This window comes from Erythrolamprus reginae, chromosome Z, assembly GCF_031021105.1.
Source record: "Erythrolamprus reginae isolate rEryReg1 chromosome Z, rEryReg1.hap1, whole genome shotgun sequence".
NCBI lineage: Eukaryota > Metazoa > Chordata > Lepidosauria > Squamata > Dipsadidae > Erythrolamprus > Erythrolamprus reginae.
In genome coordinates, this window is record NC_091963.1 from 122,245,130 (window position 1) to 122,263,129 (window position 18,000).

An 18,000-nucleotide genomic window follows, 5' to 3' on the forward strand; every position below is an offset into this window, starting at 1 on the left:
TATTATCCTACTTGTAGATTGAATAAATATTGATGTTCTCATCCATGTTGTCAGGACATAGAATTCCATAGTACATCGTAATATGTAATATGTCATGTAATATGTAATATTCGATAATATATCTCAGAACAGGCAATAGTTGTTAAATTAGATTACTTCAAGAAAGGTTTAATTATGAATTCATTAATTATTATGTACAGTATGAGAACTAAATGGACCATCCTAATTTAAAGATGCACCATAATTGAACATCAGAAAAAGAAAAACCTAGAGAACAATTAGAGTTCAGCTGATAATTTCACTTAAAAATAAGCACACTACCAAAGAACTTATGATATTTGCTCTGGTACAAGTATATGTAAAATAATTTCATGATTTTTATTTCTAAAACCTATAATTTTATTTACAGTTGCTATCATTATTTATTTCTCTCTGTCTCTCTCTTTCAGCATGTTCACACTAGATTTCCTCACTAGACTTTTGAAAACAGCTTGGAATGTTTTGATTTGAGCACTGTTTGCTCTTTTTGATCACAATTAAGGTCCAGCTGTAACAGCGAAGTTGTGGTTTGATTTGTGATGCTATTGCTCCATCCTCCTACTTAAACAAGCAATTCTTTCTTGTTCCAGAGTTTCAGACATTTTAAAGGAAACTCAATTTCTCTGTAGTCTAGATAAAAAGTAAGGGTGAAATTGCCAAGAACATTGTGGATTTTTCCATCATCTCCCCTGGAGACTATCCATGAATAATTGCTCCATGTTTTTAGTATGTCAGGTCACAATAAGTATGGATCATCATCACTATGCTTCTTAAAATTTTAGAAATAAAGAATGGTAACATGGAGATGTTAAGGACTCCTCACACCTCATAGAAGCAATATATTACAATTGAGTTACATTTGTAGGAGAACTTAAGAACATTGAAGCAGATGGAGAACCACAGTACCATATCTGAATTCCAGCTTCTAGGGTTCCAGATCTTTCCAAAGTGGGAGATAATCCTTTTTGCTCTATTCTTACTTATTTATATATTAACTGTCACAGGAAATGTGATTATCATTGCAGTGATCAAGTTGGAGTCATTTCTTCATTCTCCCATGTATGCTTTTCTCCAAAATCTTTCTTTCCTGGAGATTTGGTATACCAGCACAATTGTGCCTAAAATGCTTCGCAGTCTTCTCTGGGAGACCAATACCATCTCTTATAAAGGATGCATAATCCAGCTCTACTTTTTTGTCTTTCTGGGGGCAACAGAATGCTTTCTTTTATCTGTGATGGCATATGACAGATTCCTGGCCATATGTGACCCATTGCATTACACAGTAACCATGAACAATCAGTTTTGTACTCAGCTAGCAATTGGGGCTTGGGTGATTGGTCTCATCACTGGACTGTTGCCATCTTTGCTGATTTCCAAATTATCTTTCTGCAGATCCAACCAAATCAATCATTTCTTTTGTGATATCCCACCTTTGCTGAAACTCTCTTGTTCTGATACTTCAGTCACTGAGATTACTATATTTGTGCTCTCTTTGTTGGTCCTTTTTACATGTTTCTTGCTTACATTGGTGTCTTATGCCTTCATCGTCATTACTATTTTAAAAATTCCCTCTGATTCTGGAAGAAAAAAGGCTTATTCCACCTGTGGTTCCCACTTAGCTGTGGTGATAATATATTTTGGCACAATGATCTCGATGTACGTTCGCCCCAATATTAACTTTTCCTCAGAGTTGAATAAGGTGATTTCTGTTTTCTACACAGTCATAACACCCCTTCTGAACCCTGTAATTTACAGTCTGAAAAACAATGATTTCAGAGGAGCCATTCAGAAATTAATTCAGAAGAGGTGTACCCAACATAGCTTGTAAAGCAATGAAATGTGGTGGTAGATTTTAATTTACTGTTATTTCGACATTGCACTTGTTTCTAAAACATCAGTGAAATATCATAAGCTTACTAAATGTATGATTTCTAACGTAGTGGCATATATAGTTCCTATGCAGCATGTCTTGTCTTTTTCTCATGTAGATAATGGAAAATTTTCTTTGATGTAATGTGGATATGTAGTCCTCACTTATAACAGTTCATTTAGTGACTGAAGTTAAAATGACACTAGAAAGTGACATATGGCCCTTTTCACACATGCCCATTGCAAAGTCATGTGATCAAAATTCAGAGTCTTGGCAACTGATCCACATTTAAGATGTTTGCAATATCCAAGTATCATGTTATCACCCTTTGTTACTTCCTTACAAGCAAAGTAACAGATCATGCCAGACTAATCTTATTGCATTCTTTGACAAAGTGACAAAATTAGTGGACCAGAGGAATGCTGTCGTCATGATTTACTTGGACTTCAGTAATGCTTTTGACAAAGTAGACCATAACCTACTACTAAATAAAGTAAAAAAATGTGGGATGGACAGCAACGCCACTAGATGGATTTAAAACTGGTTAACCAACCACACTCAATGTGTAGTGCTTAATGGAACTACAGTTACATGGAGGGATGTATGCAGTGGAGTATCCCAAGGCTCTGTTCTAGCCCAGTACTCTTCAACATCTTCATCACTGACTTGAATGGGGAGATAGATGGGGAACTCATCAAATTTGCAGATGACACCAAAGTGGCAGGAATAGCCAACACTTGATTTGATTTGATTTATCGGATTTGTATGCCGCCCCTCTCCGGAGACTCGGGCAGCTAACAACAATAATAGAACAATATACACAATAATCCAATAGTAAAAACAATTAAAAACCCATTAAAGTAAAAACCAAACATACATTCAGACATACCAAGCATAAAATTGTAAAGGCCTAGGGGGAAAGAGTATCTCAGTTCCCCCATGCCTGACGGCAGAGGTGGGTTTTAAGTAACTTAAGTGTCTATCCTCTGGAGTGTTTAAGTAACACTCCAGAGGATAGGCACAAAAAACAGAACGATCTTGACAAACTTGAACAATGGGTGCTATCAAACAAAATGAAATTCAATGGTGAAAAAAGTAAGGTTCTACATTTAGACAAGAAAAACAAAATGCACAGGTATCGTATATGTGGTACATTGCTCAACAGTAGTAATTGTGAGCGGGATCTTGGAGTCCTAGTAGACAACCTGTTAAAAATGAGCCAGCAGTGTGCAGCAGCTGCCAAAAAAGCCAACACAGTTCTAGGCTACATTAACAGAGGGATAGAATCAGTGATGGGCTACCAAAATGTTTACTACCACACTGTGTGCGTGGCTTATGCATTTTGTTTCAACATATTTCAATGCAAATTGAGTGCTCTGGAGTGGAGCTCCATTTTTGGTACCCACTGCATCCCCCCCCCCAGTCAGGGTAGTAGCCCATCCCTGGATAGAATCAAAATCTCATCAAGTTTCAATACCACTTTATTAGGCTTTGATAAAGCCACACTTGGAATACTGCATTCAGTTTTGGTTGCCACTATGCAAAAAGGATGTTGAGACTCTAGAAAGAGTGCAGAGAATAGCAACAAAATGATTAAGCGACTGGAGGCTAAAACATATGAAGAACGGTTGCAGTAACTGGGCATGGCTAGTTTAATGAAAAGAGGGACCAGGGGAGAAATGATAGCAGTGTTCCAATATGTCAGGGGTTGCCACAAAGAAGAAGAAGTCAACATATTTTCCAAAGCACCTGAGGGTAGAACAAGAAGCAATTGGTGGAAAATAAACAAGGAGAGAAGTAACTTAGAACTAAGGACAAATTCCCTGACAGTTAGAACAATTAATCAGTGGAACAGCTTGTCTCCAGAAGTTGTGAATGCCCCAACAATGGAAGTTTTTAAGATGTTGGCTAACTATTTGTCTGAAGTAGTGTAGGGTTTCTTGCCTTCGCAGGGGGTTGGACTAGAAGACCTCCAAGGTCCCTTCCAACTCTGTTGTTGTTGTTGTTGTTGTTGTTGTTGTTGTTGTTATTGTCGTCATCATCATCATCAACATTATTATTATTATAGTCAATGGGAAAATCAGATTCCCTTAACAATCATGTCATTAACTTAATAACTGCAACAATTCCCTTAACAACTATGGCAAGAAATGTAAAATATGGCAAAATTCACCTAACATCTATTTCTGTAACAATAGAAATTTTGGGCTCGATTGTAGTTGTAAATTGAGGCCTATCTGTAATCTGCTTTTCAAACCATAAATTTCATATTTGAAGCTTTAAAGAACTATTCTTATTATGATGTATACAATTTATTTATTTATTCGATTTTAAATAATCTTCAGGATTATATTTTCATGAAGTATGTTGTACAATTGTCTTTCAATTGTCTTTATTTACTTTAAACTCCTTTAAATTTCTTAGGAAGCTTTAGTCAGGTTCAGAGTGCGGTAGGGCCGGGAATGGTAGCCTGCCACTGTTACCATCTGTGGCATCATTTTTATTTTATCCAAAATAAAATTATTTTCAAACTGTGGGAATGTTGTTAGCATTTACAAAGAATTTTTAGCAGATTAATCATTGCAAATTTAGTGGTTTTACTCCCTAGTATAGGAAATGGAAATCTGTTATAGTTGTGAACAGCCAATTATGGATAATATTATTATGTCACATGCAAAATATTGATACATACCTGTACATGTTCATTTTCTGTCAGCCTTTTCTCAAAAAAGGCTACTGTAAATATCATCAAAATCTTATTTAGCAGCTAAATATGTTCAGTTAATATATAAAGAAATATAGTGTTATGATTAGATTATTTAAAGTTACCTGGCTTCAAAGCCACAGATATTTGTGCCAAATATCTAATTTCTCTGATTTTTTTAAACCATCCTTTTTTGAAGAACAAAAGAAAATACTGACATAAACAAATGTATTTCAATTGGATTTTCATGTCTTTATGAATGGTATCGTAGATAATAGTTTTATTTTTGTCATTCACAAGTTGGCAATGGATGAGAATAAAGGAGCTAGGTTCTCACAACTGTAGTTTGAGTTATCTCTTCATTGTGCCAGGGAAACTCGAGCATGTAGACTTGCTCTGGTTGCCACCAGGTGTGTATGCACCATGCACAAGCAAACAGAGTGATTCCGGTAAAAAATGATCAATGTGCATGCGGGGAAGCAAAGAAATTGGCAATTTTTGCTGCCGGAAAGACATCCACGTGTGAGATTTTGGCTGAAATTAATGTGAAGCAGTTAGAATCTCACTAGAGCAGCAGCTGGCAAAAGCAGCCTGCCTGAGCTCCGGCCATGCATCTGTTCTCTCGTGCCGCAGGAGAGAGAGGCCAATGAGATGCCTATACTTGTTGCCCTGGCACTTGCTGCCCACCCAGCCCTGGTGCTTGCTGCCCACCCAGCCAAAGCACTCACAGAGCCGGTGCTTCCTGCCCACTCATGGCTCCAGGGCTTGCTGCCTGCCCAACTCTGGCACTTGCTGCCCACCCAGTTCCAGCACTCACAGCCCAGGTGCTTGCTGCCGGCCCAGCCCTGGCACATGCTGCCCACCCAGCCCCAGTGCTCACAGTCCCAGTTCATGTGGCTCACCCTCACCCGGCACTTGCAGCATGCCCGGCCCCAGCCCTTACCTTTTGGAGAAGAACCAAGGCCACATGCTTTCTCGCTCCTTTATGGCTTTGCCCTCCTGCAGCAGCAACAACAGCAGCATCCTCTTCCTCCTTTGCTCTCGCCATGCCGAGAAGAGTGTGGGGACCAGGCCGGGTAGCTGGAGCTTGGTGGTGGTGCTGTTGCTGCTGCCTGCATGGCTGGGGGCACTCTGTCACTTTAGGCTCATAACAAAAATGAACATGAATCAGTATAAAAACATTTCATTTTAAAATAATTTCAGCCATCTATACATTCATGGGATGACCTTACTAGTCATCTCCCCGATGTCAATGGCCCCAGGCCTGTTGGAAAAGCCAGATCTTTACGGCTTTCCAGAAGGTCAATATAGTGAGCTCCCAGTGCGAGATTCAGATTCTGCGCATGGGCAGAAGCTGAATCTTGCATGAGGACATGTGAGTGCGTGAGATCTCACCAATTTGGGGTTTTTTTGTTTCCGCAAATGCGCAGAAGCAAAAAAAGCTGAAAATTGGCAAAAAATGGCTGCTGCTCAGCCCCTCCCCCACCTGCACAAATAAATAAGAGACCTCTGCACACTCAGCTACATTTTTTCTATCCTATGGCATCCACCTCTGAGCAGCCCACTTTTGAGTGTCACACATCAGGTCACACAGCTTCAGTCTGGACCAAATGTAGTCTCCAATCACTCTTCAGAGATAGCCCCATCAGGTGATAATGGCATGAATGACTATGTGAAGAGCCTCTTGATCCAACTAGTGTCATAATTGGCGTACTAGTGAAACCTGTGTAAAGGTCTCCCTACCTACCTCTGTTAGATGTTCATCTAATCTCAGCTGTGAGCCTAGGAACACATTCTGAGCTGGTTAATTTCTCTTCCCCAAGAACCAAGAAAAAACATTTGACATAGTACTTCATAGGCATTATCCACAACCACTTGATCTTATCATGGTTAAAGTTTGAGCCTGTTGACTTTCATGCAAACCCTCACCTCATTCAGGCACTGGCACAACCCAATCCACTGCTTCACTGAATTGAAATGGGGTAGAGATATATAGCTGGGTGTCGTAAGCATATTGATCAACCCTGTGTCATTGGGTCATCACACCCAGTGGTTTCATGTAGATGTTAAATAGAAACACAGAAACATAGAAGATTGGCAGCAGAAAAAGACCTCATGATCCATCTAGTCTGCCCTTATGCTATTTCCTGTATTTTATCTTAGGATATATGGTTATCCCAGGCATGTTTAAATTCAGTTACTGTGGATTTACCAACCATGTCTACTGGAAGTTTGTTCCAAGCATCTACTACTCTTTCAGTAAAATAATATTTTATCATGTTGCTTCTGATCTTTCCCCCAACTAACCTCAGATTGTGACCCCTTATTCTTGTGTTCATTTTCCTATTAAAAACACTTCCCTTTTGAACCTTATTTAACCCTTTAACATATTTAAATGTTTTAATCATGTCCCCCCTTTCCCTTCTGTCCTCCAGACTATACAGATTGAGTTTGTTAAGTCTTTCCTGATAAGTTTTATGCTTAAGACCTTCCACCATTTTTGTATATTTTTTTATTATTCATTTTTTATTATTTACCCCTGTAAGCATTCCTTTATTTCTAGTCATGAATAACAATATATTCTGCACTAATTACATTATCTCAGAAATTATATTTTAAAATGATAGAAGGCTTCATTATTTGTAAATACTCTAGATACAAATTTTATACACAAACATATAAAGAAAATAATAAAGACAGTGAATGACTAAAATTTCTGAATGTTTGAATTCAGTACCAGTATTAATAATGTGTTGATAAAATATGACACTTAGGAGTAATATTCTTTCTCTAGTAGCAGAGCCCCCTTGATGGTTTGGGCTCAACAATTCTCAATCTTAACAAAACTATAAATCTGTTAGACGTATAAAAGAGAAGAGTATGTTTTCACCATTTATAGCTAATAGGGAAACATAAGGATTTTCACTCTAATCGTTTTATCATGTCTGTGAGCTTTTTAATAAAGTCCATAAAAACCTCTTGAACTTTCTGATTTCTAAAAGTAAATATGAAGGGGTTTAGCAGAGGCGTTATTGCAGTAGTGATCAAAGAGGCAATTTTGTTGAGATTCATGGAGGTAGTTTGAGAAGGCCTGACATAAATAAAGACTGAGGTGCCATAGCCAATTGAAACAACTGTAAAGTGAGAAGCACAAGTTGAAAAGGCCTTTTGCCTTCCTGTGGCAGAAGGAATTTTCAGGATAGTACTTATAATGTAAATGTAAGAGATCAATGTCAGTAAAAGGGAACCTAGAATAATAGGAAGTGAGATAAGAAAATCAATAAACTCTATTAGACGGATGTCAGCACAAGCTAAGTGAAGCAAAGGGGCACTGTCACAGAAAAAGTGATTGATCACGTTGGGTCCACAGTAGGGTAAACCCAATTTCATCACAGTGGGAGTAAGAATGGAAAAAAAGCCACTCACCCAAGAAGCAAATACCAGAGAAATACAGACCTTGCCATTCATTTTGGTAGTATAATGAAGTGGGTAACATATGGCTACATACCGGTCATAAGACATCATTGCCAATAGGACATATTCAGATGTACCAAACAAAAAATAAAAATATGACTGAATGAAACACCCAGAAAATGAAATATTCTTCCACTCCAATAAAAAGTTTTGCATCATTTTTGGAACCACTGTTAAGGTTATCAGGATTTCAATTATGGATAGGTTACACAGGAAGAAATACATTGGTGTTTGGAGACGGTAATCTGATGATATCAGAATTATAATTAGTATATTCCCTATCATTGTTGCCACAAAAATGAGGAAAAACAACAGAAAAAGGACAATCTCTATTTCCCAGGGATTGGGGAATCCAATTAAGATAAATTCTGTTACACTTGTTGCATTATCTCTTTCTATGTGTCTTCTCTCTAAACCTTTCCACATGTCCACCTAGAACAACAGAAAGAATAACGGAAGTTATTTTCTTGAAATTGTTACTTACAGTTTATTTCTCAATCTATAATGTATAATGTTTATTTTAACATTTTATAATAGTATAAAACAATTGTACATCTAAGAAGAAATTGGTTTGATTTTAAAATATATTTGAAATATAAGGGGTGTGCATAAGTGCATCAGCATATCTACCATCCTCTGTCCTAATGTTTCTCTCTTATTAATATCATATATATAAGCATTGTTATATATTTGTATGCCACCAATACATAATAAAAAATAAATAATAAATGTATAGCTACATATATGAATCCATATGGACCAACTGATCAAGATAATTTGAATTCAATACTAATTTCAGCAACAATGATTAATCTAACATCCCGAGTATTAAGTAGAGTTAAAATCAAATATCCTCTGATAACTACCTATTATCATAACAGCATAGTAACATTATTGTAGGGTTCAATAATAATAATCTATTGAGAATCATCATAAGCAAATATAAAAACATTTTAAAAAATACATGACCTGACTTCTGAAAAATCTGAATATTTTTAATGTGATTTTCCCCTTCCCATTTCCAATACCTTGTGGTTTCTTTTGTCAGAAATTATAGATCCTTCTCTTGGGGTAAGCACAATACTTTCTTTAAAATAGTCAGGAAAGATTCTGAAGATAGAACAGCAAGCATTATATTAAAATTTAGATCCATTTTTACAGCAGGTTTATAAGAATGATCTAAGGAAGTCAATGGAAGTTACATGTGAAGTTTCAGTGATCCCTTAAATGTTTTTATATTTTACAGCTCTATTGAGAAGATTATGTTTGTTATATATTCTATATACTGTATATATTTATATACCACAAAATCAAGCAAATGGCAGATTAATTACTCAGGGAACTTTTTTTTAACCTTTTTCATTATTAGAGCAATACAGATGAGATGCAATAGAATTTTTTTTTCATTGTATTCCCATGTGGTCTATTATAATACTGTAAGAGATGTTTTATGCTTTATTCTTATTTTTTGTTTTTTAGGTTTTTAAAATTCCTTTATTATTAGCACCGCTAAACTAAATCATTAAGTCTTCTGGGCTAGTATCCTTCTGGCTGATTTCATATTTACTTGATGTGACTGCTTTTGACTTAGACCAACAAAGACCATCATGGAGCTGATTTCAATAGGGTGGTGATTGTACAGAATGATTGACACTTTAGTTGAACTTATTCTGTCTTGGATAGAGTAGCTTTGACTGCCTTTCTCTGATTTGAATTATCCTGGTCCTGGCTAGAACAAATTGGTTTTTTGCTTAACATTTTTGCTTAACATTTCTCCTTCCCCAACTCAATCTTGCTATGTTCCTTGCTGGGATTCTGCTGGCTGCTTAGTTTTTTCTTACATCACACTTGCTGGACATGTTTGTTTGTTTGTTTATTTTCAAGTCCTTACAGACTCAGGGCTTGAAGGGGCTTGCTAGTTAGGTCATCTCTTTTTCTCTGCCATCTTTCCATTCATCACTTATCAGCCAAATTCTGTGCACCCACTTGAATCTTGATAAAAGCCAACCTGTTGGATAAAGCTATTAGACTACTTTGTGGTCTTAAATTCCTCTGAGTTAAATGATCCACTGGGCAATTCATATCTCCATACAGTTGCAACATTATTATCTTCCTTTGTGTTCTTTGAAATTTTCTCTGATCCTGGATCTTTCTTGAATCTCTTTTGCCATTTCGGTGGTTCTGTTATATTGACTTCCCAATCATAATAAATGTCAACTTTTATTGCAGGAGAGGCAGAGTAACGGCACGGACACAAAAGCTGGATTTAACTGGGTCATTTTTATTAAATTAAATTAGCATAATTTATTCAACTAAATTAGCATAAAATTAGCATAAACAACTATGACCCAAACAATGGACCTGCAGGGTCAAACAATTGCTTCCGGGGCGGAAAAGTTACGTCACATAAACTTCCTGGGCAACTTATGGGCATAGCTCCATGCTAGTCCAGGTGAGGGACCCCTCCCTCACCTGAGACCCTGCCATGCACTTGCATGAGGGGGGTCACGCCAGCTCCCTGGACCCAGCCGTACTTAACAACTATCGTCCAGTCTCCAACCTTCCCTTTATGGGGAAGGTTGTCGAGAAGGTGGTGGCACTCCAGCTCCAGCGGTCCTTGGAAGAAGCCGATTATCTAGGTCCCCAGCAGTCGGGTTTCAGGCCCGGTTACAGCACGGAAACCGCTTTGGTCGCGTTGATGGATGATCTCTGGCGGGCCCGGGACAGGGGTTTATCCTCTGTCCTGGTGCTCCTTGACCTCTCAGCGGCTTTCGATACCATCGACCATGGTATCCTTCTGCACCGGCTGGAGGGGCTGGGGGTGGGAGGCACTGTTCTTCAGTGGTTCTCCTCCTACCTCTCTGGCCGGTCGCAGTCGGTGTTAGTGGGGGGGCAGAGGTCGACTCCTAGGTTTCTCCCTTGTGGGGTGCCTCAGGGGTCGGTCCTCTCCCCCCTGCTATTCAACATCTACATGAAACCGCTGGGCGAGATCATCCAAGGACATGGGGTGAGGTATCATCAATATGCGGATGATACCCAGCTTTACATCTCCACCCCATGCCCAGTCAACGAAGCGGTGGAAGTGATGTGCCGGTGCCTGGAGGCTGTTGGGGCCTGGATGGGTGTCAACAGACTCAAGCTCAACCCGGATAAGACGGAGTGGCTGTGGGTTCTGCCTCCCAAGGACAATCCCATCTGTCCGTCCATCACCCTGGGGGGGGAATTGTTGACCCCCTCAGAGAGGGTCCGCAACTTGGGCGTCCTCCTCGATCCACAGCTCACATTAGAACAACATCTTTCAGCTGTGGCGAGGGGGGCGTTTGCCCAGGTTCGCCTGGTGCACCAGTTGCGGCCCTATCTGGACCGGGACTCATTGCTCACAGTCACTCATGCCCTCATCACCTCGAGGTTCGACTACTGTAATGCTCTCTACATGGGGCTACCTTTGAAAAGTGTTCGGAAACTTCAGATCGTGCAAAATGCAGCTGCGAGAGCAGTCATGGGCCTACCTAGGTATGCCCATGTTTCACCATCACTCCGCAGTCTGCATTGGCTGCCGATCAATTTCCGGTCACAATTCAAAGTGTTGGTTATGACCTTTAAAGCCCTTCATGGCATTGGACCAGAATATCTCCGAGACCGCCTCCTGCCGCACGAATCCCAGTGACCGATTAGGTCCCACAGAGTGGGCCTTCTCCGGGTCCCGTCAACTAAACAATGTCGGTTGGCGGGCCCCAGGGGAAGAGCCTTCTCTGTGGCGGCCCCGGCCCTCTGGAACCAACTCCCCCCGGAGATTAGAACTGCCCCTACTCTTCCTGCCTTCCGTAAACTCCTTAAAACCCACCTTTGCCGTCAGGCATGGGGGAACTGAAACATCTCCCCCTGGGCACGTTTAATTTATGCATGGTATGTCTGTGTGTATGACTGTTAGTATATGGGTTTTTTAAATATTTAAATATTTTAAATTTGTCTGATTGCTTATGATTTGTTTCTACATGTTGTGAGCCGCCCCGAGTCTTCGGAGAGGGGCGGCATACAAATCTAAGTAATAAATAAAAATAAAATAAATAAATAACCCCTAACAGGGGACTTAAAGGTGCATGACCCAAAGACAGGTTCCCCCCAACTGCTCAGGTCGCTTCCACCACAAGCTTGGAGAGAACCTGTCAATCATCCCCAAAGATGCCCAAGGGAGAACACGCAGTTGCTAGACCACCACCGAGTTTTCCTCCCCTAACCTGCCACGGAGCGGGAGTCAGATCTCTATCTTGGCCCCCCGACTCCCCCTTCTAGCTGTGCCAGCTCACGCAGAGACTGCTGCAGGTCCTGTAAGAAAATGGCGTTCCCTGTTCTGACAGATGAACGCCATCGGCCCGGTAAAGCCACGGCCGATCTACAGTGATGAGGGGATGGGCCACTACAACCCCACCTAATTCCCTAACTATCCGTCCCAGGGCCTTATTCACTCTACGCCTAAGGGAAAGGGCGTCCCTCCACACGATCCTTGGGAGGATCTCTGACCACACCACTTGCGTAGTGGGCCACACATCATGAAGCTGTCGTAGGTCTTCGCTCGCCTGGACGATCAGCGGTAGACCCCCAAGCAGGCACAGGTCATTGCCACCCAGGTGCAAGACCAGCCATCTGGGCGCAGCCACTGGATGCCGCCCTCCCAGCAAAGACGGTAGGAGTCCCTCCCACCGCATACCTCTTCGGCCCATCCAAACGACCGTGACCCACCGTCCCAATGACAACTGGGTCCTGATGGCGCTTCTGGCTGCTGAGCGGCTGGCCCAAAATATCATGCTGTGGCCACACAGCAGCGCCGTCGGTTTCGCGTTGGCATGGGGACCTGCAAGAGGACACACACAAAGAGGTTAACTAGCCTAAGCCCTGTCTAGAATCCTCAGCGGGCCTAACATAACCCAAATATGCCGCTGACCGCCAGTGGCCGATCTCCCGAATCCGATGGGCCGGGAAACCAGAAAGTGCCGCGCTAGTGGCACCGCCGATATGGAATGAATGTGTTCCATAACCGGCGGGATCCATGCCTACCTGGGCCATTGCCCTGGACAGTAACACCCAAAATTGGTAACGGGTCAGGGGGGGTACCGTCCCAATGCCTAAAAAGGTACCCTTGCCCTGACCCACGCAAGCTACAATAAAGCTGTAGGATGGCCACCGGACACACCGACTGGTCGGCGGCCACACTCAGCTGGATACTAACCCCTCTGTGCAGCTGATCCGTCTTAGAATGCCTTACAACAAGGGATACCCCCCCCTGCCTAAAGGCTAGATCAGCATACTGGAAGGCGTGGAGCGAAGTGTCAGCCTGAGATGATGCCATGGCCTCACTGACCCTGAGGGCCCCAAAAAACATGACACAAGTCACTGCCCTAAAAAGACGGGCCTCATACAAGGAGGCACACAGACTGTCAAAAGCCCCATTAAGCAAGGACAGCTGCTGAACCGTCAGAGCCCGACGAGTGTCACCAGGGGCCCCCGCTTGCTCCCTCATCCAGCCTTCCAGCATCTTCCGAATGCGGAAGTCACCCGAAAAATCCGCAAACCCCCCCGCCTTGGACAAAAAGGCGAGACCGGCTAACCGGGACCTAATAGTCCTAACTGACAGGCCACGCTGCCTAAGCTGGACACAAAACTCTGCCAGGTGCTCAACAGGGACAGGCCAACTAAGGGGGTAACCCCTACCCTGCCTGAAATCCCCAAACTCCTTACCTGCATGCTGGTATGCCCTGAGGGTGCCGGGCGCTACAGATAGGGAGATTGCCCTGGATGCCTCATCTCTCCACCGCTCGGGAGCCCCCCCAGACTCCAAAGGTGGCCGGGGAACGCCTCCGAAACCTGGACAACTGACCACGGGACAAGGCATCAGCGACCCCGTTATCCAACCCGGGGACATGCCTAGCCAAAAACAACGTGTTTAGGGACAAGGACCTGTGCACAAAATGGCGGACAAGCCGCATGACCCTGTCGCTCTTAGAGGACAGGGCGTTCACCACATGTCCCTAAACTGCTCCCCCCAAAGCTCTAAGGCCACTATCAAGGGGAAGAGCTCTAAGAAAGTCAGGTCCTTAACCAGAGAAGAGGCACTCCATTCCGGAGGCCACGCCGACCAGCACCACTGGTCACCTAACACTACCCCAAAACCACAAGTCCCCGCAGCATCGGAGCAGAGCTGCAACTCAGCTTCCAAAAGAAGCTCGAGCCTCCAAAAAGACAGCCCATTAAACCTGTCCAAGAAATCCCGCCACACTCAGAGGTCAGCCCTGACCCCTGCGCAGAGGCGGGTACGATGATGGGGCAAACGGAGCCCCTTCATCGCGTTGTACAATCTCCTTGAAAAAGCCCTGCCCGGTACCACAACCCGACAGGCGAAATTAAGTATCCCCGCTAGTTCCTGAAGCTGCCGAAGGGTGACCTTCCGGCAACCAAGAACCTCATCGAGCTTTCCCTTAATTTTAAGCAACTTATCGAGGGGCAATCTAGAAGATTGCTCCTCTGAGTCCAATTCAATACCCAGGAAGGTAATCTTGGTGGCGGGGTCTTCGGTCTTCTCAGAGGCTAAAGGCACCCCTAACTGAGCACAAAGGGCTTTGAAGTCCCGCATTAGAGCAAAACATTGCTCCGAACGCACAGGCCCCGCCAACAAGAAATCATCAAGGTAGTGAACGACCGAACCCAGACCACTGTGCCTCCTGAGCGCCCATTCCAAGAAGGTACTAAAACTCTCAAAAAGAGAGCACGAGACAGAGCAACCCATGGGTAAAGCTCTGTCCACGTAATAACCACCCTCAAAATGGAAGCCCAACAGCTCAAAGTCATCTGGGTGTATGGGGAGGAGCCGGAATGCCGACTTAATGTCGCATTTACCCATAAGGGCTCCCGCCCCACACTTCCTAACCATAGCCATGGCAGCATCAAAAGATGTGTACCGGACTGAACAAAGCTCGTCAGGAATGAAGTCATTCACTGACTCCCCTTTTGGAAAAGACAAATGGTGAATCAACCTAAATTCACCACTCGCCTTTTTGGGGACCACACCCAGGGGGGACACCCTAAGATTCGGGAAGGGCGGCTCCGGGAAGGGCCCAATGACCCTGCCCTCGGCCACCTCCTTCTGAATCTTTTCCCTAACAATGTCTTCATGTCCCACAACCGACCTGAGGTTGTCAGACATGAAGGCCTTCCTAACCCCCACACAAGGGATCCTAAATCCCTTAGAGAATCCTAGCAAGAGAGCGTCCGCTCTCGAGCGAGGGTGGTAGTCTTTTAACCAACCCTCAAGCACCTGTAAATTAATTGGGCTGGGCCCCTTTACCCCCAGCTGGTGGGGGAGGCTTTGGTGGACCCCCACCCTTCTTTTCCGACCCTTTCTTGGGGCGGAGGCACACGGAGGAGGCATGGTTCCCCCCACAATTACCGCACGCATGCTTATACCTGCAAAAGGGATGAAAACACGCCCCCTTTGCGGCAAACTCATGGCACGCCGGGGAAGCCCCCTTTCCCGCTCCCCCCGCAGCAGCCTTGGCTGGCGTGGAAGCCACGGGCTCCTTCTCCATGAAGTGACTGCTGTCGGTCCTGTCACAACCCTCCTTGCCGGACATATACGTGGCCTGGAACCAAAGGTCCAGGACCACCATATCCCAGGGCAAGGAGGGGTCATGGGCTATGCGCATCCGAAACCCCTTATCATAATGCCTCCAAATAGTACCTCCGTACTTGAAGTTAGCCCTGGCAATTAAATCAATGTATTTAAGCAGAGCAGCAGCCCTAACCGGCTTCCTCTGAATCACGACAGATGCGAAAGTCAAGAAAGCGTACAGCCAGGAGCTGAAACACTTGGTGACTTTCGTCTTCTTCACCTTCTCCCCGGGCACTACCTCCTTGTCCTGCTTGGGGACCTCCCTATTTAATAGGGAGAAGAGGTCCACATACTCCCCCCGCCAAATTGCCTCCTTCACTGATGGGTGAAGGTGGTACCCCAAGGGTGTAGCAGGCAGCCCACATGGGATGGCCCCAGGCTTAATGCTGGCGAACGGGTCCCACATGGTGGAGACCCCCGTTCCCAGCACTCCTAGCCCCGGTGGATACACCAAAGGGGCCGGGGGCATAATAGCAGGCGCTGGAGGGATCCAACCCCCCACCCCTGCCCCAGGTGGGAAAGCTACCCCCGGCGCTACTGCCGGCAGGGCCGGCAGGGACCAAACCTGACCACATGTGCCTGAAGCGGACCCCAAAAAACTAGAGCCACTCCCCAACGCAGGCGGGTTAAACCCCGGACCCTGCACGGGGAGGAGCGATGTAGTGGCTAAGTGTGGTGCAACCTCACCTGCCCCATATGGGGTGGAAGACATCCACGGAGGGCCCATCAGCGGGGCCCTGGAATGCTGACATCTGCCCCGACTGGGCCATCTGCCCGGCCTGGGCCATCTGCCTGGCCTGGGCTGCTTCTTCTTCTTGGTCCCTTCCCCAGGCCGCTGATGCAGCCAGAGGGAGCCCGCCTGGGCCTGCTCCGGACCGCCAGCGCTCCAAGTCATCCAGCCTCTCCAGGACCCTGGCCCAAGAGAGAGATGCAGAAACCTCGGGGTGAGGGGCTGCGGGCACAAACCCCACCACCCCGTCAGACGGGACCACCCCCGGGGGCCCTTCCGCGCCAGCCCGAGCCTGGGCAGAAGGCCTCAAAGCCCTCCTAGGCCGCACTACAGGTTGGGCCGGGGGGGACGAGCTTTCCTCTTCTTTGGGGCCATGTCTAACGTGAACAAAATGTAAGGTGAACCCCGACTCCAAGGAGCCCGTGTCGAGAGGCAAGGCCTACCCCAACTCGCAGCAGGCCTTACCAGGGGCGACCCTCAGAAGGCCAATCCGCCCCCCTCCCCAGTGGTGGCAGCAAGGCCTCACTGCCTACCGCTGTATGCAAAGGGGCCTAAAGGAACCAGCCCACCCAGGGACTCCTGCGTGCCACCCTTGAGAGAAAAGGACCAGGAGCCGAGTGTCTGCTCGGGGCGATGGTCCAGGCGAAAAGGCTGAGCCTCGGGCCTGCCCGCCCTTAAATAGGGCGAGCAAGCCCCACCCGGACCAATCAGCAGCCAGGCCTATGCAGGCCTGACTCTCGAGTGAAGCCTCGCCTCGCGAGACTCCGCCCGAGAATCAAGATGGCGGCCGCCATAGGGTCCGGTGTCTTCCCGGCCCCTCCTGCAAACGCCGCCGGCAGGTAAGTCCGCCGGCGCTATTTTGCCAACTACATAGCATACCTAAGAGGTTCTTGGTACTCTCTGATGTTGGCTATTTTCTTGCAGAGGTTTCAGTATCCAAATTGGGTAATATTATCAGTACCTGCATACCTTTTAATAACTTTTTTCTCCTGAGTGTGGACCTTCAAAAAAAGCATTTTTAATTATCTAGCTTCCAAATACACTTTTCCTATGAGATCAAAAGGAAGTTAGAAGTTTGAGATACATTTGTGACTTCAGTGTGTTTTTATGTAAGAAATGTTGATTAAGAATCCTAAAAGGATTTTAATGTTCACCCATATTCATGGAATCTCATCATCGTATGATGACAATTTGGTCTTAGTAGTGTTGTGCAGACAAGACTGCAAGAGAAAAAGTCACATTTGTGGATAACAGGCCCATAGTCTAGAAATTCTCTCAAAGGTATGATTTCTTTTGGTAGAAATCATAGTCAGGAAGAACTCTGCACAGCTACTCTGCACGGCTCTTTTTGGTGTGTAAGCTGTTGCCCTTCCTAAATTGGAAAGAACTGCTGCTAGTTACTCATATCATCATCTGGACTGTTGCAGTTTTTTCTACAAGACATTTTTTAAAAATAGTGCACCACAACAGAGTCATGTTTAAGATTATAATTAACTATTATAACTATTATAACTATTATA

The 18,000-nt window shown here is 44.5% G+C and overlaps 2 protein-coding genes across 2 annotated transcripts; one reads left to right on the forward strand and one right to left on the reverse strand.

Annotated features, from left to right (window-relative positions):
• The first annotated feature begins 916 nt into the window (after positions 1 to 916).
• LOC139153983 (olfactory receptor 11L1-like) lies at positions 917 to 1,867 on the forward strand. Its single transcript, XM_070728411.1, has one exon. It carries the CDS (start codon positions 929 to 931, stop codon positions 1,865 to 1,867), a length of 939 nt encoding a protein of 312 aa, XP_070584512.1. The 5' UTR covers positions 917 to 928.
• Positions 1,868 to 7,535: 5,668 nt separating this feature from the next.
• Positions 7,536 to 11,461, reverse strand: LOC139153984 (olfactory receptor 6M1-like). Its single transcript, XM_070728412.1, has 2 exons — positions 11,452 to 11,461; positions 7,536 to 8,482 (listed from the first exon to the last, which is right to left on the reverse strand). Exons 1-2 carry the CDS (start codon positions 11,459 to 11,461, stop codon positions 7,536 to 7,538), a joined length of 957 nt encoding a protein of 318 aa, XP_070584513.1.
• Positions 11,462 to 18,000: the final 6,539 nt, after the last annotated feature.

Coding starts and splice junctions, on each gene's coding strand:
- LOC139153983 (XM_070728411.1), top strand. CDS start 929: ATGGAGAACCACAGTACCATATCTGAATTCCAGCTTCTAGGGTTCCAG.